The 24,755-nt window shown below is 40.7% G+C and overlaps 1 protein-coding gene across 7 annotated transcripts in view; it reads right to left on the bottom strand.

The window, feature by feature from the left end:
- Positions 1-469: 469 nt before the first annotated feature.
- dgkh (diacylglycerol kinase, eta) overlaps positions 470-24,755 on the bottom strand; it is a 65,860-nt gene continuing 41,574 nt past the window's right edge. For 4 of the 7 annotated variants that reach the window (XM_044131346.1, XM_044131348.1, XM_044131352.1 and 1 more), the window contains 21 exons: positions 22,238-22,400; positions 21,978-22,086; positions 20,770-20,991; positions 20,481-20,572; positions 19,543-19,642; positions 19,119-19,443; positions 18,384-18,515; positions 17,254-17,388; positions 17,035-17,152; positions 16,236-16,346; positions 15,058-15,154; positions 14,551-14,658; positions 13,140-13,253; positions 12,927-13,061; positions 12,093-12,253; positions 11,903-12,008; positions 10,959-11,051; positions 10,671-10,790; positions 8,377-8,482; positions 6,978-7,108; positions 470-5,032 (listed from right to left, as the gene is read on the bottom strand). In XM_044131346.1, coding sequence (XP_043987281.1) covers positions 4,946-5,032; positions 6,978-7,108; positions 8,377-8,482; positions 10,671-10,790; positions 10,959-11,051; positions 11,903-12,008; positions 12,093-12,253; positions 12,927-13,061; positions 13,140-13,253; positions 14,551-14,658; positions 15,058-15,154; positions 16,236-16,346; positions 17,035-17,152; positions 17,254-17,388; positions 18,384-18,515; positions 19,119-19,443; positions 19,543-19,642; positions 20,481-20,572; positions 20,770-20,991; positions 21,978-22,086; positions 22,238-22,400 — 2,765 coding nt within the window. In that variant the 3' untranslated portion in view covers positions 470-4,945. Of the gene's footprint in view, positions 5,033-6,977; positions 7,109-8,376; positions 8,505-10,670; positions 10,791-10,958; positions 11,052-11,902; positions 12,009-12,092; positions 12,254-12,926; positions 13,062-13,139; positions 13,254-14,550; positions 14,659-15,057; positions 15,155-16,235; positions 16,347-17,034; positions 17,153-17,253; positions 17,389-18,383; positions 18,516-19,118; positions 19,444-19,542; positions 19,643-20,480; positions 20,573-20,769; positions 20,992-21,977; positions 22,087-22,237; positions 22,401-24,755 lie in introns of all 7 variants that reach the window. The other 3 variants (XM_044131347.1, XM_044131353.1, XM_044131350.1) reach the window with 3 other exon arrangements.

Below are 24,755 nucleotides of genomic sequence, written 5' to 3' on the forward strand. Positions count from 1 at the left end.
TAATAATAATCTAAACATTTTATTTCTCAGCTTTGCTTATACTCTACTATTGTTATTGTGCTCTACTTGTATAACAATAGTGGGCGGGACTAAGACTATTTCACTAAAAGTGATTGGTCGACATCTGAAAGGCGTCAAAATTGATGGACTGAACTGTCAAGTCACTAGTCTCTGACAGAGTCCAATGTCAGCTGATCAGCTCGATTTGTACTTCTTGTGATGTCATCAACTCAAATACAAACAAACCAGAACAAGGTTTTTTCCTTAAGTACACTTTTTAAAAATCTTCGTGAAGCAACGTTAACCCCTACACTGTCATCTGCCTGTGTTTTAAGTGTCAGATTACATTTGTTAAAAAAAATTAAATAAAAAAAGAATACAGCCCAGTGGACTGTATCTTTAATAACAATAATAAAAAAATAATGACTGTCCTGGTCATGTGTCACACCAGAAGGAGACAGAAACACACTGCATATGTATTTGGTTTTATTGAAGAAGAGAGATATGAACAGGTGGCCTGTTTCAAGGCACCTTAAAATGTACTACAAGGGCTGAATCATTTATTTATTCCGAATACAAAAATACACATCTCAGTGACTCCAAATTGTAATAAATAGGTAACCATGCATTCTAACCATAAAAAGGCACAGAAAACAGTCACTTATAGTAGTCATAAAAATGATCAACTACTTTACCAAAATCATCCAGATAAGTAATACAGGTGAGAACTGTAACATTATATTCCAACTGTGAAAACACAATACACGTTATATCATTAAACCTTAGGCAATAAATATGCAAATATTGTCTGTAGCTACATATATAGTCTTACAAAGGAAACCTGTGCCATTGTAAACATAATGTAAACAAATGAAACTCACTTTTCTTTTCTCCCGTCACTTAAAAACACACACACACACACACACGCACGCACGCACAGAGAAAAAAAAAAAAAAAAAAAAAAAAAAAAAAGACGTGTTCATTTGTCTTTTATAGATCCGCGTGGGTTCAGTTGGTTTTGGTAAAAAAAAATAAATAAAAAATAAAAAACTAGGCAGTTTGCAGCATTATTTACAGACCAGTGGGAAACCCATCATGGGAGGACAGTGGTGACTGACTTCCACTGTTAGATAGGAAAGTGGAGAACTCTCTGGTCTAAAACGGCGACGAAGTTTTTCAGAACTCGCCTGGTGTCCGGCGGTACAGAGAGGCTATAAGTGATCGCTTATCAAGAACTACCACTGCAACGGGATGTCAGTTCTCATTAAACAAATATCTTTGGCAGCATAATAAGAAAATGACACACATATTTATGTCTTTAAAGATTAAATCTGGTTCGATTTTGTGTTCAAATAAGTGAGGAGCTCCACAGTCAACCAACGGATTGTCGCTGTAAGAAACTGTCGAGCTTCAGCTGCCTGCTTTGGGAGTTGACGTGTGTTAGATCGCCCCCTTGTGGGATGTTACAGATAACACACGGTGATGCATTCAGTCACTTTTTGGGGGCGTGTGGTCCCTCAGAACAGAAAAAGTTGAACCGGTTTGTTTTCTTTTGCACCTACATTAAATGCAGAAAGTACTTTACAAAACAATCCATACTGTTTAGGTTTTTACATGGTTAATTACATTTCTGCCACAAACTTCAATGCCTTTCAATAAGATTTTATGTGGCGAACCAACGCTCAGTAGCACATAACTGCAGAGTGCAAAGAAAATGAAAATGGTTGTTTCTTTAGCAGTTATTTTTTACATGAATAAAAATTTAGAAAGTGTTGCATGCATTTTTACTCACCCTTTTTTAATCCGAAATAAAATAACATGCAACCAATTTCCCACAAAAGTAAGCTAAGAGTAAAATCTTTACCAAACTGCTGAGTTGTTTGGCATGAAAACACCAACCCATAGTGAAACATGGTGGTGGCAGCATCATGGATTGGTGATGTTTTCAGCAGCAGGGAAAGAGAAACTAGCCATAGTTGATGAAAAGATGGATTGAGACGGGGAAATAACTGCCAAAGACTTGAGAGGTGAGACTTTGTCAGAAGACACATCCAAGGTGACAATGCTTGGATCTAGGTAAATCCATTTGTTAAAACGGCCTAGCAAAAGTCCACATCTAATTCCAAGATTTAAAAATTGGAGGTTTAAAACAATTTCTCCATCCAATTTGACAGAGTTTGAGTTGTTTTGATAAGAAGAATTTGCAAGATTTTGAATCTTTAGGTTCTCCAAGAATATTGACTCAAGACGGCGAAATAGTAATGCATGCCACACTTATCAGAAACAACTGAAAGCCATGCATCCTTCGCTGTCAACTCCCCACATGAAGTACATTGAAGGTTGTGGCACCAAGTGGTATGAATTGCACTGTAAGAAACTGTAAGTGTAATATCAACTGAAAGGGCTACACCAGCTGCGTTTCCATTGATCAGATAGTTGCGCAAATTGGGACAGCAAAAAGGAATTCAATTAATGGAAACACAACAATTTTGAAAAAACTAAAGTTTATCGAAAAGAAAACCTTTTGCGCTAGGATGAGGTGGTTACGCTGCCGCATTGAAATTAGTGTATTTCATGAAACTGCAATGGAAAGACTTTTTTCGTATCACACGAGTCATGTGATCAACAACCAGATGTTACCACTGGCGGAAACGACAAAGAAGATGACAGGAAGTGGCAGAAGAATGATGGCGCAGAATGTTTTTTTAATGACTCGTGGCGTGAACAATCTTATTCACATGAGATTTTAATTGTGTCTTATTTAGTGGAAACACCACAACTGCGACACATTTGTAATGAAAACGCAGCTACTGCAAAGCTAAAATTAACCAACTATTATTCCCTAGCCTCAGTTATCAAATGTCAGTTAGTATTAGAAGAAATAAAACAAGCTTTATCGTCTGTCTTCCTCTGTTCTTTCATAATGTCTTATAGGCCTGAAATGAAGGGACCAATACATTTGAATGTGTAAATCTAAAAGGGTGTCATAAGCTGCAAAAAATTGATTCGTTTTTGAAGAAAAAGCCAAAAATAGGTTAAAATAAGGATGGTTTGCAGCTGAACTTATACAATTGCTTGCATGTCAGGCCACTAACTGTCTGTGCACACAAATGTACAAACAAACGTTATGATACGTGATAACACAACAGTCACGTCTGCCTAGTCAATCCATTCACAGACAGTCTTATTAGAGTATCATCTTGGAAGCACATAGGAGCGAATCTACAAACAAATCAACCACTGGAAGAAGTCTGGACCATGTAAGAAACAGCTGTGGGGTCGAACTTTAAAAATTCTCCCAGACTAACAAAATATAGAAACAAAGAAACCATAAGCATAAATAAAAACACAAGTTTTAGATGTTACCCCCCTCCCCCCACAGATAGAGATCATTTTGCAAAGTTTAAGAGTGAGAAAGAAAACAAGAGATCAGATATTGCACCATCATTAGAATACGACAAAGTTAACATGTACAAGAGAGCAAAACAAAATCGGCAATGCACGACTGTTGAAGGTGTTTTACACTTTGTCCAAAAGGGGGAGCTCTTCACGAATGCATGCCAAGTCAACAGAACTGCAAAATGCATAAGGCTACAACAAACATCGTTTGCATCCACTTCTTCACCGTATGTACAGTGCATAAGTATGTACAAACCTAGCATCACATCTAGAAATATACCCTGTAATGCCATCGACCTTAAAGAAACTAAGAGGAAAAAGTTTCTATCAACGTGGAAATAGAAGAAGATCAACTGCTTCGTTACATATTCAAAACTGGTTACCTAATTGCTATCTTGCATTAGTTAAAACTGCCAAAAGATACAAAGTTGAGGTGATTTTTTTGTTGTTGTTTTTAATCTATGTAATGATATGAGGATTTGCACTTGCATAAAGCAATATGTGAAAAGTGCCTTTAAGATATTCCTAACAAAAAAACAAACAAAACAAACAAAAAAACTGAACAACCCTATAATATATTTGTGTGGGCCCTGACCAGCAGCGTCTCCTTGGAAACTGTTAATCCCAGTCTGAGCGGAAGTGAGGCCCCTCGCGGTCCTCAAAACAAAATCTTCAGGTTTTCCTCCAACATTCACTTTGGTTCTGTTTTCACATCCACGATCAACAATGCCACCAATTCCTACTTTGTCATTCATCTTCCTATGATGACCGCCAGAGAGCACGTTTTACGACAAATAACCGAAAGTATGGCACTTGACAGAAATCTTTGACACGTCATAGTCATGCTAGCAAAAATAAATTAAATCGAGCGAGAGGGAAAAAAAGCACACCATCTTGGTTTCAGTAGTAACAAATGGTATCGTAATACTTAATAAGACATGTAAAACTTCTTCAAGTGTTATCTTGCACACCAAAAAATCAAGACACTAATCATGCAGTTAAAGATACTTAAAAGTTTAGCAAGCGTAGCATGCGACCGCGCCCCGATGGCAGATGGAGATGTTTGTTTTTCTTATCGGCAGACTCCTGACGGTTACTTTAATGCTCAAGATTCATCTGCAGTTCACAATCAACTCCAACTGAAAGTGAACCCCGAACTCATGGAAGTCTTATTTATGCTACTAGTTCATCAGACAACTAGCTATTAATATGGATTCTTGCATACCTGATAGTGTGCTTGAGTGGTTATTAACTTTGAAATGGCTTTTATTTATTTTTTTTTGTTGCTATGAATTTTCTTGACTTCCATTTTGAACTTTTCTCAGTTTTCTGGACTGTCTTGTTGGCACCGCAGCACAAACACGCAGGCACACTAGCACGTCCTGGTCCCGTCCGTCACGAAGACGCTCATGGCGGAGCGGTTAAAGCCGGCTCGACTTGAATACTCGTCTCCTCTCTCTCTCTCTCTCTGCCTACGGTGCTCCCAAACTCCCACGTTAGGGGGGAATGTGTGGCTTCCCCCTCTCTGGCAGTTATTGCTCCCAGGTTAAAGGTCGACCATGGAGACCTTGGCCAGCTCCTTAGTTCCCTGGAGGATTCTCTTCATATGACCCACTTTCGATATCCCCAGATCCTGAGATCCAACAAGGAGACAAAACAGAAGAAGTCAAGCACTGTGACCAAACACAAGCTAGTATGAGGAGTTGTTAGGGATCTCTATGGTTCCTACTTCCTATTGTGTGTGTAAAGTTGCAAAAACACTACCGCTTTAGAACAAAGGAAGATCTGCTCTGCAACAATGACTGCGTTTCCATGGACCATAAAATTGAAAAGTAGGAATTCCAAAAATTCGCTTAATGGAAACATGCCAATTAAAAAAAAAAAGAAAAGAAAAGAAAACGTAAAAAGCTTTTGCGATTGGATGTGGTGGTTTTTCATCTGCATCAAAATGTGTCTTTTTCACAAAAGTGCAGTGGAAACACTTTCTGGCATCACGTGAGTCACATGACCAACAGCCGGACGTTACCACTGGCGTAAAAGACAAAGACAACAGGAAGTTTCTTAATGACTTACTGTGTGAACAAACTGATTTGCATGTGATTTTGATCACGTTTCTTATTTAATGAAAACACCGGAATTCTGAATTTTTTATTTTTTTTTTTGACATTAGAGGAACATCGACAAAGTTTTGTGTACATTCATAAAGGAAACGCAGCTATTGACACATTTCATGAACTAGAAAGTACAACCTAGAACTGAGTGCTTTTCTTGATCCCCACTCATTATAGGATAAAACATTCCAAAGTTTCTAGACTCAAAATTGTCCAATCCAGGACATTTAAAAAATATGTATTCTGTACATTTTTAACTCAACTTTTTTAAAAATTTGGATATACACCGCATAAACACTCATGATGTACATCGGCATCAGATTAAAACAATAAACATAGGAAACAATAAACATCAGTTTATTATTTCTCAGATATAAAACCAACTTCCCTAAAAAGGAAAAGTTAACCGTGACACGAGGACGATTGATTGGGTTTCAGTCCTGGTGCTGGATTTGATTCTTTACTGGTTTTCCAAAAGCCAGTAAAGAAGCAGAAAGTGTCATCACATCCTAGACTGATGCAAGGATTTATTCATAAGCACATGTATTTTTATCTTTTAACAGTTGGATATGAAATAATCTCTTTCCCCCCATTTTTATCCAAACCTGAAAGAATTATTGTTTTCTGTATTTTTAAAGCTTTTCAAGCAGGACTGATCACACACCAGACTAAAGGCCCTTTTGGAAGAGAGAAACTTTATACACAAGATAATAACACATAAACACTTTTGAGTATGAATTGTAATTTAGTACACTAAAGAATTTAAACAAAAGTAAAGCAAAAACAAAACTTCTAGAAGACATTTTTCATTCAGTGCAGTGAATTACAATCAGTCATTTAACAGAGACCTAAAGCACAATAAACCTGTAGATAAGCAAAGATATGAATTGGTCAAAAGCAAAAAACAGTCATCTGGCTGTTAGATGTTTAACAGAAACACCCTTACATTATTGGTTCATACTGAATTTGATGTGATGATACGTCTTTGTGTTTTAGAAGGAGCTCGAAGGCGGTGCTTGGTCCTACCAGGCGTTTTACACAGCTGAACTGTTCCCATGAAGGATTTCTCAGACATCCATGAAAGAGTCAAGGCAACACTCCAGTTGATGAGTGAAAAACATTCTAACATGATGTTAAGTTCAAAAAAGATGATTTTACTCAATACTGCCCCTATCAAATTCACAGGTCATCAGATTGTGGCCTTCAACAAATCCACTCCCACCCCAACCCCCAGTGTCTTCTGCTTCCCTCCTGGTCAGTAAACACGGTGTTAGTGGGTTAGCAGGTTTTATCACCGAGCAACACCAGACAGTGGAAGCCAAGCAGAGCGATGCAGCAGGGAGACATGGGACAGGCCACAGAGCCATAGAGAAGCAGCACACCAACAGGAAGAGCAGATTGTTGGACTCACTACGAGCTGTAGACACCAGTGTGTGTGTGTGCGTGTGTGTGTGTGTGTGTGATTACCTTTAGGTCCCTCCTCTCCAGGTGCAGCAGCTCTGAGCCTCGGATGTCGTGCCGTATGAAGGTCTCTCTGTACTCCCCGAGACTCAGCTGTTCCAGCCAGACGCCCACCTCCTCTGTGCCCCACCTCTCCACTACTCACACACACACACACACACACACACAAAGCAGAGCAGAGAGGGGCTCAGAGCGCCTCGCAGGTACCACTTCACCTGAATCTCTGACTCATTTCACCCAGAACCTTTCTCACACACGCACACACATGTATGGAGATGGCATAACAAACGCGCGCGCACACACACACACACACACGCACACACAGAAATGCTCACAGATGGGCTCAAACTGGTAAATTACAGATGAGGAAGAGAGGAAGGATGGAGAGAAATGCAGTGGCGGCGGTTTGGCAGGGAAAGGATGAAGAGGCTGCATTCAGTTTCAGGTGAGAGTTTGGGGTGAGTGCAGAAGAAGGAGGGGGTCAAGCTTCAACTAGGCCTGTCACAATAACAAATTGTCCCAGTAGTTATTGCGATAAATGATCATATTGTTGTCTTGAGATCATTTTCAATTAATATAGTCATAATGCCATAATAATGCAAGTTCACCTGCTAACTAACATTTAACTCGTTAACTGGCGGTATCCCATCCATGGGACAAATCTAGTTTGTTTGAATACTCTGCCTTTTTCGCCGCCAGTTAAGGGGTTAATACAGGAACTGGGAGACATTTTAAATATTGAAAATAAATAAAGAAAACACCTAAAAAGAACAAACAAAATGGACACTCAAGTCTTTGCAAACTAAAATGATTTTTTTCTTTTAAAAAGGAACAAATTGAGTCCAAAGTACCAGACTGAAGACTTCAGTCATCCAGTGTTTGATAGAAAGAGAGAGAGAAACGAGAACAATGCTGAACCATGCAAATGTTTTTCTAATTCATCATAAGATTAACTGATTTATTGATAATTGCGACAGGCTTAGCATCAACTGGGGTTGGGACACAGAAGACGGAGGAGGAGAGAGGAGGCAGAAGCCTGAGTGGTCTGCAGGAAGTTCAGCCTGCGGTGACAGGAAGACCCTCCCCACCCCCACCCGTCTGGACGACTGATCCAGCCTGACGAGCTACAACCGGATCACCTCCGCTCTTCCACAAACCCGGACGGGAGCATGAATGAAGGGGTGGGGGTGCAGGTTGATGGTTCGGGATGTAACACCTCAACCACACGCCGTCACCAAGCATTTCCACCTCTACGTGTCGACTTCATGCACGTCCTTATCTAAAGGAAGCAACGCGGCCTCCAAAACACCATGTTATGCTTCGGGGCTGATTGACCTTTGACCCTTCCTGAGCAGCTGTAGGTACGTGTGTCTGCTCAGAGAGGTGACGGTGTGAGAGACCCTACCTGACTGAGGGCTGGTCTTCTTGGCGGCCTTCTCCTTCTTGAACTTGGGCACTATGCGGAACACGCTGCTGCGACTGTTCCTCTTGCCGTAACCCAGAGAGGGGTCCTGGTACATAAGCACAGTCAACCTATAGCCTTTCATTTAGCTACTCAACTCTCTTGTTCTCTGGAGCAATGCTACATTTTAGCAAGACTAGCAGCAAAACCATGGTAACACTTTGTGAACTAGATGAGGGAGATGCACCGTGAAACATTGTTGCCCGATGCAGCCTTTTCCCAATCAGTGGCCGCAGCATACACTAGCTGTGTTTCCGTTACAAATGTGAGAGCAAAACATTGAGGATATTACGCTAATGTCGAGAAAACAAAAACTTTGCAATTGCAGTGCGTCTGTTGAATAAGAAATGCAATCACAATCACACGTGAATAAGATTGTTTGCGTGATAAGTTGTTAAAAAACATGCTGCGCCGTCATCCTCCTGCCACTTCCTGTTTTCTTCTTTTTCGTCGTCTTTTTCTGCCAGCAGTAACATCTGGTTGTTGATCACATGATTTCTGGGATGTGAAAAGGTGTTTCCATTGCAGTTTTATGAAACATACACATTTTGATACAGCTGAAAAGCCACCTCATCCTAGTGCAAAAACGTTTTATCCATAAACTGCAGCCTTTATGAAATTGTCGTGTTTGTTTTCTTAAGTCCAGTTGCCGCAATTATTTAGTCAATGGAAACGCAGCTAGTGACTATAAAAAGCATTCATGCCATTTTGATGTCTTATCTTTTTATTGTTTTTGAAAAATCAATCATGATCAACCAAATGTGGCCATTTTGACAAAGAAGTTTTTTTTTATTTTTAAATTACAGTTACATATCTTGTGATTTATGAAGGGATGGTTTGCACTTATCAGAAAGACAAAGCTGAAACTTTACATTTTAAAAGCAAAATAACCTGCAAAGGTACATTAATTTTAGAGAAAAACTAAATGCTAGGGATGTCCAGCAGTTTTCAAGAATTCCAGTTTTTATTGCTGGGCTGAAACAATTAATCGATTGATGAATTGACTATTGAAATAATCAACTAATTTAATAAATAAGTTGAGTATACAGACACAAAAAAGCCAATTGTCAGATGAATTCTTTGTTAGAAATGGTTAATTATTCACTAAAGAAATGCTGTGATTGCATCTTAAGAAATAAAATGTTTATTTTCTTTCTTAAAAAGAAATTGCCTTATTTGTTTTGCCCATATTTAAATATATATTGTATAAAATAGGCTTAAGTGGCCAAAAGAAAAATTAGCAGACTATGTAACTTTTTTCACCGATGAATATCTTGCCAGAATAATGAATAGAGCAATCAATTATTAAAATAACTGCAAGCTTATTTTAGATAAAAATTAGCTGAAATAAGTTCAACTATAAAGAGTTCACAGTCTTACTGTTTGGTTCTGTTTTATTAGAACCGCGTTGTAATGTGTCACTGTTACCTCAAGGTGTCAGACTGACACTGACCAAGACTTAAGGACCAGAGTCACACTAACTGGGTTAAGATGGATCCTTGAGATAGAAAGTTACAGAAACCTCAGCTGGATAAAAGGTTGACATATAAATATATCATCTGTTAAAAACAATTTCTAACATGACTAAATCTTATGGTGAACAAATCTAGCTTAAGCTAAGATATAATGGAAAAAAGGCTCTGAAGATGTTAACAGTATTTACACAGTAAACTTTTTAAGGTTTAGTATGTTTCTTATGGTACACCAAGTATTTAATGCTTATTTTAAGCTACGCCACCTGCTGGCATGAATGGATAACTGTAATTGCTCAGAGTGACAAAGAGGCCAGGTCCATGTTTTTGGATGTTGTTTCTTTTTTCCACTCAAACTAGTTTCAATAAAAGGCTCATTTTTAACAGTGAAAACTTAAAACCAAAAAACCTCTAAAAAGAAATAACTAAAACATGTCTTTAATGGCCCTAGGATTAGTCTTCGCTGATTAATATTATCCTCTATAGATGTATATTTTCAGTTTTTTAAAGGAGGTTGGCTGTTTTTGCAACATAAGAACAGTTTCCACCAATTTTATTTTGACATCTATAACTAAAGAGTGAGATGAACTTCAATTTCTATTTGGATTTACATGTTGCGTATGGATTGTAATGGTTATTGTTTTAGACGAAAGGTTCACCTACTTCCCTACTCTGTGTGTTAAATTGTCTTTTGTTTACATCTGTGTACAGGAGCAGACCTGTCTCAGCTGTGAGAAGCGGGAGCTGCTGACAGAGGCTGCTTACCTCTTCGTCGTTGGGCTGCAGTATGTGGTAGAGCCAGGGGATTTCTCCCAGTTTGCCCAGTTCAACATCCAGGCTCTGCAAAGCACTGGACAGCTGCTCCTCCTCAGGCGGGTCCAGTTGCTGCCAGAAGCAGGTAAAGTCAACTCTTTTTTTGGTTTTTTAAAGCAAAAAAACTTGGAATTTTGGTCAAACCAAAAGATTTCACATATATATCTATCTATCTATACATATATGTACATATATATATATATATATAAAGAAGAGAAGAGAATCAATCCCAGAACTAACCAGAGAGACTCGGCCCAACAGAAGAGACTCGGTCTCGTTGTGGAGCGCCTTGACGGTGCTCGCCACCTCGATAGCAGTGTTCCTCGTCAGACTCTGTTGAAGGAACACAACCGGTGGTGAGGCTCACAGTAAACAGTTCATTAAACATCCTGAACACGAGCAACTCGACATGTTTCCTGTTACGAGTTAAATAATCTGCCAGTGGAACTAAAACTTTTTTTTTAATCAACCTTAAGGGATTATTGATTCAAAACAAGCTCCTATATTTTGCTAAAAAAGTTACTTGTAAGTTAGTTTTATCTTATTTGAAATGCACAAAGATATTTGCACTGGAAACTAGACAAAAATACTGAATAACATTTTGTGTCTTTGCAATGCAGAAACATGGCTGGAGTAAGAAAGAGGCGCAGTTTGGCTTTAAATTTCAGTATGTTATTTTATATGTTTGTTATAACAGAGACAGTTTTTTATGACACAGATAATCGATCTCCTCCACCTCCTCCCTGAGCTGCTACTGCCGTCTGAAGAAACACACCACCCGGTCAAAATCAACCAATCAGAGCCAGGAGGCGGGTCTTACTGCTGTCAATCAACCTTGTGAACACGCTGTTTAATATGCTAATGGTGGAGAAACAGTTCAAAATTACAGGAAAACTGTTTATTTTTCCTGGTGGTTATGCTCATTAAGTGGGTGAGAGGGGGCGTGGCATGCAAAGAGGCATGATTGACAGCACTAAGACCCTCATTCAGGCTCTGATTGGTTGTTTCTAGTTAGCACTGGGAGAAGGCACGGGAGCTTGATTTAGTCACATTTATCCATGTCGTATTTCTTCCAAATACGTAAAAAACATTTTTTTTAGTAAAAGTTACATAGTGCAGCTTTAAATATGCTGTTTTAAAACAGACTGTAGTAATGCGCTGTCCTGGTTGTGTTAGCTGCTTACCTCTGGGAACTTGGGGTGCATTTTGTTGATGGCGTGCGACGCGGCGTTAACAGCATGAGCCAGCTCCTGCTCCAAAAGCCCGTTGGTTTTTGCAGCTTCGCATATCCTGCGGCCACATGGAGAGAACGCTTACAGGACCGGAGCCAGGGCTGTGGATTCGGACCTGACGTTCTGGATCAAGCGTTCCTACCTTGTGATGAGCTCTTCGGCCGCCCGGGCGCACATCTGCATCAGGGCGTTCTCCTCCTCTGTGGCCAGATCCACAGACTGCTGCGGGTAGAGGTGAGGCCGCAGGGGCGGCTTGTCGTACTTCAGTTTGTCCTCCCATGACTTCAGTGTGTTCTCAAACGCCTGCAGGAAACAGTTTGAAGAGACACAGGAGAAGTTAGAGCTGCAATAAAACCAATACTGGCATTAAATGAATGTTTGGTTGTTGAAGATTTAAGTTTCTGGATTTTTTTTTTTTTTTCATCATAGCACTCCTTGGGTTCCTATAGTTCAGAGTGATGTCAGCAAGATCATGGTGGCCATCTTGCTTTACAAGTTGTTTTTTTTACTGTTTATATTTATGTGGACTTTGAATTCAAGTCATGACAAAATATAAAATTCAGGCTAAGTTCATAATGTTACAAGTCATGACGATATCATTTAAATAATACAAGAATAAACTCTTAGTAGGTCTCTAATAGGTCATGTAAGTAGTCATTTTATGAAAAAAATAACATAAAATTTAAACAAATTTTATTTGTTACTTGTATGTTAGTTTTGTCTTATTTCAAGTGTGATAAAGACGTTTGCCTTAGAAACTAGACATAAAATACTTAGTTAAATTCTGTGTTTTTGCAGTATAAAAATCCACTTTTTAAACGTATTTTCTGACACTTTCAATTTCTTTTTGAGAAAAAAAAGAAGATTAAAATCGAAAATTGAATCAGGTATGAAAACAAACCAGGTTGTCCTGCCCCTATTGCTTCCACATCTCCTGTCTCCATCTCCTCCACATCACCCAGCGTATCTCCCTCACCCGGTCTCTGGTGAGCATCTGCGCTCTGTTCTTGTGCTGGATCTTGATAACTCCGGGCGGCTGGATCCAGGCCTCGCCGTCCACCTGGATGGGAACGCCCTCGTCTCCCAGGATGGTGATCTTCACCGTTCGACACTGATTCAGACGGAGATGCGGGTGAGATGGGAGGACGCTCACTGTCGTTCTCGCTGCCGTCCTTGTGTTGCTGCTCACCTGGGCTATGCGATGATGTTGCAGCTTGATGACTCTGGATACGGCCATCTGCATGCTCCCGAACACGGCCACCACCTCCAGGATCTTATCGTCAAACGACGGAGCGCAGAAGATCTGCACAGCATCACGGTACAATGTGAGAGAGATGTGTCTGCACGCCTCTGCTGCATTTGAAGATATTTCTCAGCAAAAATACTAAATCAATCTGCAGAGATGAAGTACTTTGGTTTTTTAAGATGGCTGCAACTGCAGGTGTGCATTTTTATTCAGGCACCTTAGATGGATCATTTATGTACTTTACCTACTGATTTACCTACCGACATTAGGTAAATCAGTTTACTTACAAAGTGTTATACTGATAGGTCATCCTGGTTTTACTAAATGACCATAAAACTCAAATTTACCAAAGTAGTTCTTCTCTACTTGGCTCCTGGAGTTAATTTTCTAACCGACGTTGGCAGCTAGCTGTGCTGCAGTGCTAATGCTAACCTAATTGTTGCCAGAAACAATATATTGTGACTGACTAACATGAACAGGCAGAAATACATAAAGATAAAACCAAGAGCATTAAAATCTGAAAATGAAATATGACACAGTATTTTTTTTAAAAAAAGTAAAAATCCAGTAGAAAACTGAAAAGTTGAAAGATCTCATTGAAATTCAAAGTGATAAATTTAGAAATACTAACTAAAATAACTGCTAACCCATTTAAATGCACAAAAGTAACAAAATAAATTTACTGGGATTAGAATATAAATAAAAGCATTTTCATATAAAAAAAAGAATGCTCATCAAACAGACAAAACATTGGAATAGTCTTCAAATTTAAATCTGACTCATGTGAAGTGAATCACAAATTGCAAATGTTTGTTTTTAAATGTAATACTCAATTATTCTCAAATCTTAATCGTGGATGTTTTGTATTTGACAATGTTGTCCTGCACATCTTCAGCTAGAGATCGTTCACATAATTTGAAAAAATACAATAAGGAAAAATAGCAAACTGCATCAATGCAGGTTAATTTTTTGCATACACATTATGATTTACTCTCAAAATGTATTCTTGGATTGAGAAGTTCTTCAAAGTTTCATTTTGAAAGTTTTATTTTATTATTATTATTTATTTCAATTTTGAAACATGTTCTTTTCTTGGATTAATTTTTCTCCTTATACGTCAGCACCACATTTACATAACAGCACAGAGTGTGTCTTCTCCGGGGGCTCCCTCGGGGATGTTTGTGAAAGCTGACACTTTAATCCTTGGGCAGCCATTGTTCTTTGAGCATTTAACAAACAAGCCCACGTAGCGGTCCGTCCTGCAGGACGTCAGGGTCATGTCAAACCAGCGTCCGTCAGCGCCGGCATTCATTAGATGGAAAAACAGAGTGGTTTTTACTGTCAATGTACTCACATCATCCTCCTTGGTGCCGCCCCAGAAGTTGGTTCCGCCTGCGTAGCTGGGGATGTTCAACACGGCGATCCCCTGCAGGCTGGGCAGGGGGATGTACTGACCGTCACACTGGAAGACACCAGGGCAAAGTAAAGCTCGGCTTCAGGTCGCCTCAGCAGCGTCGCTCCATGAACCCTCCGCACGATTTTACAACCCACATGCCGAATTAGTGGGGTACTGCAGGAGATCTACCCAAGTGATACTCAAATGTTGCAGGAATGACATCAAAATAAAACGACTTAATCTTTTTGTGTGGTGTGCAGATGCTTTGTTTGCACTGATAAAGCCACCATGTGCGGTACGGTGAACACTTGGAGTGAGTCCAAGCGACGGCAGCCTGATCTGCAACACGCCAAGACACGCAGCAAGCCGTGTGACGGCAGATGATAGCTAATGCTGGGGTCCAACGTCCATCAAACACTTTCAATAATCATTTTGAAGCCTTTTACAACACCATCGGTTCCTCACCTCCAGCTGCACTTTTTGCTCCAAGTTCTTGTAGGTTCTCTGCAGCAGTTCTCTGGTGCCCAGAACACCGTACCACATCATGTTCTTCGTACGACTCCTGGGTTGGGAAGGTGTAGGTGGTGCATTAGTCGTTTTATTGATAAGACCAAGAAAAAACATTTGTATTTAAATTAGTCTGTCAGGAAAAGGAAGCGGAGAAATAACAGACCACAGGGCTAGCTAAAAAACAAAATGACAAAATGACAGAAAATATTTTTAAAAAGTGGCTTTTATTTCAATCCATCCTTCAGTGAGTTGTACAACAGCGTAATTACGAGAACATAGTCGTAATATTAACAGAAGAAAGATGAAATCTTACCAGAAGAACAAGAAAAAATGTGGATACTTTTTTGTATATGTTGTTTTTCATATTAGAATTTTTGCACTGTCCAAATATTACAACTTTGTTCTTTGTTCTAATATTAAGATTCTATTCTCTGTCAGGATCCATGTTTTTCTGTATGTTTATTTCAAGTTTTCTGTGTGTCTGAGTCTCTGTGTTGTCCTGTCTCCCCGTGATTAGTCCCCAGGTGTATCTTGTTCCCTGATTACCTCTTGTGTATTTAATGTCACCTGTGTCTCCGTGTGTTTGTCGGGTCCTACGTCTTGTTGTCAATGTACGTCTTGCTACGTCTGTGTTCGTCCGTGTTCGCCTGTTGCTACCTGTTGTGAGCATTTGCCTTCCGCTCAGCAGTGCTGCCAGGTTTGTGGACTGTTACTGTTTATTTTTCACCATTAAACTCCTCATCTCACCTCATCTGGGTCTGCTGCGTCTACCTCACCGCCACCACCACACCACTTTATGACATTCTCGTACTATTTTGACTTCATTGTCATATGACTTTATTATCTCACTGTCACTGTATTCTTGTAACTTCATGAAAATAAAAATAAACATTTGTGGCCTCACTCTTATATCTTATAGAATTGAGCTGAGTTCAAAGTCTAACTAAACAGTAGCTGTAAAAAACACTTGTAAAACAAGATGGCAGCCTTGGGCATGCTGACACCTCTCAGCTATCAAACGTCAATCAGGGCACTGTTTGAAAATAGTCCCAATTTTCCATGAATAAAATCTTCAAAACCCAAAACTTTGATTAATTGATCAAATCGATGTATCGCCCAGCCTGGTGTCTCACCTGCATTTCTCTGGATGCTCCTCTCTCTTGTTGTTGAACTCCAGAGAGATCTTGGCGTCCAGGCCGATGCCAAAGTAGTTGTTCATGACACACTTCTCCATGTAGCCCTCTCTGCCGCAGACGGAGACATAAAAAACATCTGTGAGCAAGACGGACACTAGCTACGTTTCCATTAGCCATAAAATTGCACAAGTTATGAAAATCAATTTGCTTAATGGAAACAGCAATTTTGGGGAAAACTGATGTTTTCAGTAAAAGGTTTCTTTGGTCTAGCATGAGATGGTTTTTCAGTTGTATCGAAATAGATGTATTTCACAAAACACTTTTTTCCCATCACAAAGGTCATGTGATGAACAGATGGATGTTACTACTGGCAGAAACAACAAAGGAGACGACAGGAAGTGGTAGGAAGATGATGATTTGTTGCTGATCTCACAGCATCACAGCTCATAAAAAGTTGTGTCATTCTAACAAATTGATTCCATAGCTCTTCTGCCGAAAACAATTTCCCTAAAACGCCACTCCCAAGTAGGTGGGGCTTGTCACGCTGATGCATGAATAAAACGCAGATTGGCTGATAGATGATGAACGCTAGCACCATGGATAAATCATGATTATATCACATAACTTCTCTGTCACAAATTTTAATGTCTTATCACATGAACAAGCTTATCCACATGTGATTTAAATTTAATTTCTTATTTAATGGAAACCCCGCAATTGCAAAATGATGTTCTTTTTTGGACATTAGCGGAATGTAGACAAAGAGAAGTGAAAGTGAAGGTAGTGCAGCTCTCACAGCGAGTCGAGGTCAGGGTCGATGAAGGGCGTCGCGCCGAACGGGTCGATGTTAGCTAGCAGCATCTTGCTAATGATGGAGCTTCCGGCGATGGAGGCGGCCAGCCCGGCTCGCAGCCCTGCACACAAACACAAAGCATCCGTCAGGAAACAGCGCCGGGCTGTGGCTTCTCACAGAGTGGGGACTTTTTTGATGCAACAGGTTGAAGTGTGTTTTTACCAGGGCAGATGATACGTGTGTTGAGCACGGGGAGGTTCTCCTTGCTGGTGGTGAAGGGTGTGATGGTGAAGGGGCCGTACGACTGGGTGCTGCGGCTCACTCTGCTCTCTGTCGGGGAACAGGGACTCCTAGCGGCTGAACACACACAGAGACAAAGTCTCTATGTAATAATCACACTTCTTTACGCATGCAGTGCCTGTTGAAGCCCGTTTCAAACAGGAATGTTGTTTTAAGACTAGCATTTATGTTTGTGATGCTTTTTTGTTTGTATGCCATGCATTTACCTAAAAAAGAAATAACAAATTAGATTTTTATCATAATTTGAATTGTTATTGCAGCAGTACTACAGAATATCACGATAAAATTCAAAGCCCATATCAGACACCCATAGACGTTAGGTAAGAAATAAGACATAAATGCAGAAAGGGATAATTTATCTAACTTAAAACACCTAAAACTTCTTCTTGCTTTCAGATTCCGGTGCTTCCAGGTCAGAAAAGTCAACATGCAGTGAAAGGAAAGGTGGCAACACAAAGCTGAGCATTCGAGTGCTACCAGCATGTCGACTAACTGTAATAAAAAGTAAGGAAGAAAGGAAGCGGGACTCGGATAAACAGGAAGGCGTTCTGCCCCGCAGAGGTTGAAACGTCCTGTGGTCGGTCCAGGGGGGTGTCTCCATGGTAACCTGTCTGGACTTGGGGGACAGCTTCAAACAGCAGCTCTACCCCGTCATCAGGTAGGCTCATTTATCACCGGAGAACTTCTCCGTGTCAACAGGCTGTTGTGGAAAACTGCAGATGTGAAGATGAACAGCTCAGCCTGAAGCAGGAGGTGGAATACCACAGGAGTGAAGCTCCTCTGCGCTCACTTTTAGTACTAAACCCTGAGTTTATTTATGACAGGAAACATGATTTGCGTCAGCAGAAAATTTTTCCATGAGGCCTCTGATCCCTACGCTGCAATGAGTGGGATATCCACAAGGTGGCGACATTTAAATTCCCTTTCAGCAACAAGTGAAGTTTTTTTTTTTGTGGAAACATACACAGAATCGGTCAGTGAAAGGTTTGCAAGTGAAGTGTAACCTGGACGTCTGGCAGGTCAGAGACCAGAGTGAAGGAGTAAATACTCACACGACACCGCCTCCAGTTCCTTGGTGTCCTCGTCCTTCTCACTGTCCCTGTTCTCGTCCTCGCTGTCCTTCCTGAACTCCAGCGGCGACGGAAGCTCTGTGTCATCCGTGTGGGCGTTCTGCTCGTCCACCACTGCAGAGAGAAAGTATCCACACCTCTTTTACTGGCTGGGGGGGAAAAAGGAAGAAGTCTCGTTTGCGGTTTATCATGAGGCAAGGACAGTCCTGGCATCGATTTGATGAATTGATTATCAATCACATTTTGGGTTTTGAATATTTAATTAAATTGATTTAATGTGGATTTTATCCACTAATTCAGGCTTTTAGAGTGAACAAAGGAAACCGAAGTGTTTTTATTTTCATTTAATTTCTAGTTCTTCTTTGTCGTTTCACTTAGCGTATTTAAAATATCGTCCAGGTCTCGAGTGAACAAAATTACAAGTTTATTGGTCCTTGAGAGAGCGGACTCGCACTAACGTCCCAATATCAGTTTATTACCTGGAAAACATCTCAAAAACAACAACATCATCGTTTATGACAATATCTGCCATAAACGATGGACGATATGGCAATATCGTCCAACAAAACAGATGGTGATGGTGACAGGGCTAGCTGCGGTTGCTCGTGTTTTCTTCTAAGCGTTTGCCTCCAATAATAAAACATTTCAAACACGCAGAATCCTAAATCATCAGACGAGCTGAACGTGGTTCCTTCAGGAGTCAGAAAGTAAGTGCACCTCTCACAGCCTGGTCTATGATCTGCCGGACGGCTTTCTTCAGACTGTTGGCCCTGAGCATCAGCTGCTCCCGGCTTTTAAACAGCTGCTCGGGGGGCCCGCTGCCCCCCCGCCCCTTCTCCGTCTCCTCCTCTTCCAGCTTCCCCTTGAGCTCCGTCAGGCTCTCCTCACTGGCTTCCTCCTCCTCTTCTTCCTCCTCCTCCTCATCCTCCTCTTGTTCTTCTTCCACGATCGGAGGGGTGCAGTGGGGAAGCGGCGGCAGGGACTGGCATTCTGCGTTCAGCGTCTGCAGGAGGGAGTCCAGCTTCTCGTTCAGCATGGCACACTGATGGGAGGGGGGAGGCAGGCGGATAGGAAAAAAAAGACTAGTTAAAGAAAATAAAACAGGAAAATGGTGATTCTTTTCTCCTTTTTTTTGACTTACTTTGAGAGACATCGAGTCACATTCCTCAACGTTCTCTGTGCTTTTTTCATATGCTTTCCCCACTTTGGCAATAAAATCCTTCACAGTTTCGCACAGAATCCTGGGGAACACAAATAAAAATGTATCTTCACTCCTCTGCTGTTTTCAGATACAGAAGCTGCTATTAACGCCAGAGGTGTCCCAGTCAGAATCGAATCGACTGTATTTGGTCTCCCACACATTGCAAAAACACAAAATCTTACCAAGTATTTTCAGTCAGATTTTAAAGTTGCAATGGGCTTAAATAAGCCTGAGTTGGAGTTTTCTTCACTGCAAATCTAACCAAGTGTCTTAGTATACTCATTTCAGAATGATATAGGAGATTGATTGAAAACATCCATCCATCCATCCATCCATCCATCCATCCATCCATCCATCCATCCATTTTCTAACACCCTTGTCCTGATGTCTATCTCCAGCTAACGTTCCAGGTGAGAGGCGGGGTCACCCTGGACAGGTCACCAGTCTGTTGCAGTGATTTAAAACAATAATTCTATAATACTGAAAAAGTCCCAGTTCAACTGGCAGATTATTCTTCAGGGCAAACTGTCTTGTTTTAAGTGAAATAATCTGTCAGTGAATCTACTACTTATTCGCCAATATTAAGGAATTATATTCTTAAATCAAGCTCCTATATCTTGCTGAAAAGTTACTTGCAAGTATGTTTTGTCTCATTTCAGGTGTACTAGGACATTTGCACTAAAAGCTAGACAGAAATACTTGAGAAAATTCACTGTTTTTCCAGTGGTAAAATAAACCTGTGCTCCCAATAACTTGCCTTCCAGACCTGGTTTTACTGATGCAGCAGCTCTTACAATGTATTTCCTGTTGACATTTAGTCCAATTGAAGGCTCCTGTGAGCTGGTTCACAGACTTGGTTCTTACAGTGGAACACTTACTTGGCAGAAGAGATGACCACAGAGTGCTGCTCTGAGGTGAGGATCTTTGTGAGGTGAGTGGTCACTGAGTGTTCATACGCTGAAATGTGAAACTGCAAAAAGAAAGAAACGGATGAATGGTGTCAGTTTGTTGTAGAGGGATCATTATTCTTCTTCTTCTTCTTGTTCTTTTTCCTGTTCTGAACCTCAGCTGAAGAGAAGCAGGATTAAAAAAAAAAAAGTCAGGCGCTCTCTGGTCTGTCTGGAGGGCCTGCTGTGTCAGAGTGTGAGTGTCGGCCGTTCCGTCTACCTGGCAGTCGCCGGCTCCCTCCGGGGTGGTGGGGCAGCTGTGTTTGGGTGGGATCTTAATCTCGAAGGTCATGATGCTCCAGCGGTCCAGCATCTTGGTGCTGGCCCGCTCCAGCTTCTCCAGGATCTGGGGCAGCTGGGTGTCGTCGTCGCACGAAGGGCCCCAGCCCAGCACTCGGGCCAGATCGTTGCCGGTGCCGAGGGGCAACACCCCCAGCTGGCACTGAAAGGCAGCAGGGACAGGGGTTTACTGGGCAGCGCAGTGACATTGCTGGGGTGCGTTTGGTCATGCATGTTCTGGTTACTTGACTGTGTTTTATGGAAGTTGGCCAGCAGGAAAGACAAACCAACTGCTGGGAGTCCACAGAATGAGGCTCCCAAAAATCCAAAATGGTTACAGGTCAGAGGAATGGAACAGAGGGAGGTTGCTTTGCTCCATTCAGCCTTCCTGTGTTCTACTTAAAGCTGCAATATGTAACTTTTGAAATAAATCTTGTATTTTGCATACTTATTAAGACTGTCATCATGATGTGATATTATGTTATGAGACAGATGAATCTGTGTGTAATCAATCTCCTCCACCTCCTTCCAGTGCTACTGTAGTGATCTACAGTAGCACTGGAGATCACTACAACTCCCAATCAAAGCCAGAAGGTGGTTCTTAGTGCTGTCAATCACCCTAGTGTACACTGCTCACAACCTCCTCCTTTGCTCTCTGCTGCTGCAGCTGGTGCACCACAATGTGGCCTGCAATAAATGTTAACGCTAGTTAGCATAGCCACCAATGGCAGCAGAGAAATGGTTTTCTGTAATGGTAAGTTGTTTTTCCTCAATTAGCATATTGAACGGCACATACAGGAGGGTGATTAACAGCTCTAAGACCCGCCTTCTGGCTCTAATTGGTTACTTTGATAGGTGTCTCAGGAAGGAGGTGGAGAAGCTCGATTTTTTTCAGATTCTTATGCCATCACAACAACATAGTGACAATTTTAACAAATATATAAAAAAACATATTTTACAGAAGTCACTTTCTGCAGTTTTAAAGCACACAACTCTTTCCAAATGTCTGCTTTTAAAGAGTAAAAATAAACATATCATTTTCATTAAACTTCACTTTTGTGTGCGATTGAAGACATAAAAACTTTGATTAGATATTGAGAAAGACTAAGTTGAAACTCATCAGCCACACATTCCTGTCCTGTGGATTACCTGCTTGTGGAGGTTGAGTTTGTCTATCTCTGACAGGACCCATCCCACACTGCCGTCCCCGCCACACACCAGGATACGAAAGTTGTCAAACTTCTGGAACAGACGCAGGCTGACAGAGAAACAAAACCAGTTCAGGTCAATTCAACTTTATTTCCATAGTGCCAATTCACAACTCATATCATCTGAAGGCACTTAATAAAAAAAACCCCAAAAAAACCCCACAAAACCCGTAAGCACTAGCGTCGGGTTCATCTCCTCACCCGAGGTGCGGACCCCCGTTGACCAGGTCGAAGACTTGGGCCGGGTTGAGAAGCTGCTTGAAGCGTCGCAGGAACTTCACCCCCTGGTTGTCGCCGCTTTTCGAGTTGACGAAGACCAGGAGGGGACTGGCACACGACGGGGGACAGGTGGCCTTCCAGAAGCCTGCAGAAAATCCACCGTTTCAGTTTGAACATTCCCTCCTCCTTATACTGTCAGCAGCGCAGCAAGAAGACCGCAAGAAAACAACAGCGCAGTTTGATGAGGGTTTCTTCATGGCGGCCTATTTAAAGTATCTCAATCTGGTTCCTTTTGTGTATCATGAAGTTTAAAGGCTTTCTATTTAATCACCTACCAACGCTTTTGTATAAACTGACTTTCTGGCTGATGAAGTGCTTTTTGGGGGAGGAAAGTGGTGCAGGTAGAGTCTATCACATGGATCCGACCCTGCTCTCTCAAAACAGCGTGTGATAACGTGTGTGACGGTGAGATGAGGTAAAAACACGTGCTATATGCTGATCTGTGGGAGGCAAAGCAGCAAGACGCCCTGGTCCTTAAGGAAAACCTTGGCGATGACAGCTTTGTGCGTACTATAGCTCCCCTCAAACCCTCCCTCCGTTTTTGCTCTTTAGTGTCTTCATCTGCGCTCCGTTTTGATCCCCTCCCTTCTTTCTGCCTCACTTTCTCTATCGTGCTGTTGCTAAGGAATGGAGGAAGAAGAGGGTGAGTGGTAGGGGAGAGAGAGGAAGAGGAGGCAGGGAGCCATGGTGCTCCGGCACGTGCTGCAGCTCGTGTCCCCCCCTCAAGTCCCCAAACCACACACACACACACACACACCACACTCCCTCAACCAGATAATACCAACAGGGTTGCCAGATCCGACTGACAGTTTCCAGCCCAAAAACAACGTAAAACCCAACCCGACTCCAAAAAAACAGCATGTCTCAACCGCTAAAGAAATTTATGTCGATATAGTCCCAATAATATTCCAAACAATATCCAAAACAGATTTGTAAAGAGAGAAAGCAAACAAAACTTAAAAGGAAGTGAGATTTTCAAAAAATAGACATTCAGGACTGAGACGATTCAATTAAAGGTGTCGGTTTATGGAAGAATCCTGACAGCGAAAAAAAAAACAACTATCTTAATATCTTTCTGCATTTGTATTGTATTTTTTGTTTGATTTTTGTGTACTTGAAATTTGTTCATAAAAGTGGGTTTTGCAATAAGAAAGAAATCAATTAATTGTATAATAAAACAAGCTCAATCATTTCTCTCTTTTCCACCAAAAACTAGATGACAAAAGTCTTCAGTCCGGTGCTTTGCTCTCAACCAGCTCTTTTTATGAAGGACAGTTTTCTTGACAGAAACTTTATAATTGATTTTATTTGTTGTTTTGTTTATTTATTGTTGATATTTTTAAATGTCTTCCATTTTCAGTGTTAAATGTTCCTTAGAATTTAAAGGTTTCTGATATTTGAGAATGTGTTCTTGCATTTTTGTGCCAATACCACTATATTACTGGAAAATGGTTTCAAAACAACAACATTATTGTTTATCACAATAACTTCTGGGGCAAATTATCGTCCAACATCTGCCCCATTTTCACATATGTTCTTGTCATCTGCCCCATTTATGTGAAAATGGGGCAGATATTATAAATTTATATCTCTTTCTGTTCCTCTTCATTCATAATTTCTTTTGGTTGTTACATGAACTATGAAATAAAAATGAAATTAAAAAATAAAATGGAATTTTATATAGATTTTGACAATTCACAACATTTTTGATTTTCCTTTTTTATATTCTGAACAGAACCAGGTTCCATTGAGACTACAAAGGATTGACTCTTTGAACGCAGCGAGACTTGAGAGATATTTCCTTTTAAATCGTGATGTTGCCCTGGGATTTCTGTTTTACAATGCTACTACACAGAGACGCATGACGAAGGAATGACTAATCACTGATGATGTCACATTCGACAGATTCTAGAGATTTCAGATAAGTGCAGTAGCATGGCAATTTATAAAAAGTCTTGTGCTTTTCTACAGAAAAACCTGCGAAAACACAACATTTTACAAAGTATTTTTAGTCTGGTTTCTAGTGCAAATATCTTATCACACATGAAATAAGACAAAACTAAATTACAAGTAATTTTTCAGCAACATACAGGAGCTTATTTTTAAGTGAATAATTCCTTAATACTGATGAAAAAGTAAGATAGTTTTGTCTTATTTCAAAGATATCAAGATATTTGCTCTATTATCCTGACCAAAATACTTAGTAAAGTTTGGTGCTTTTTGCAGTGAATATAATGGCAAGTACTTCGAAAGAGCTTTCCTCTGAAACTTTTCTAATAACTTGCCATAATGTTGTGAAAGGCAGCCCAAATATTAACAACCCGCCCACAGCTGTCCAAACACAGCCCAACTGGGCGGAAACCCGCACAATCTGGCAACACTGAAACCCGAGCGGTCCCTTCGCTCTTCTTCTTCATGTGAGCAGCAGAGAGATGAGCGC

The sequence above is a fragment of the Gambusia affinis genome, linkage group LG11 (genome assembly GCF_019740435.1).
Source record: "Gambusia affinis linkage group LG11, SWU_Gaff_1.0, whole genome shotgun sequence".
Taxonomy (NCBI): Eukaryota; Metazoa; Chordata; class Actinopteri; order Cyprinodontiformes; family Poeciliidae; genus Gambusia; species Gambusia affinis.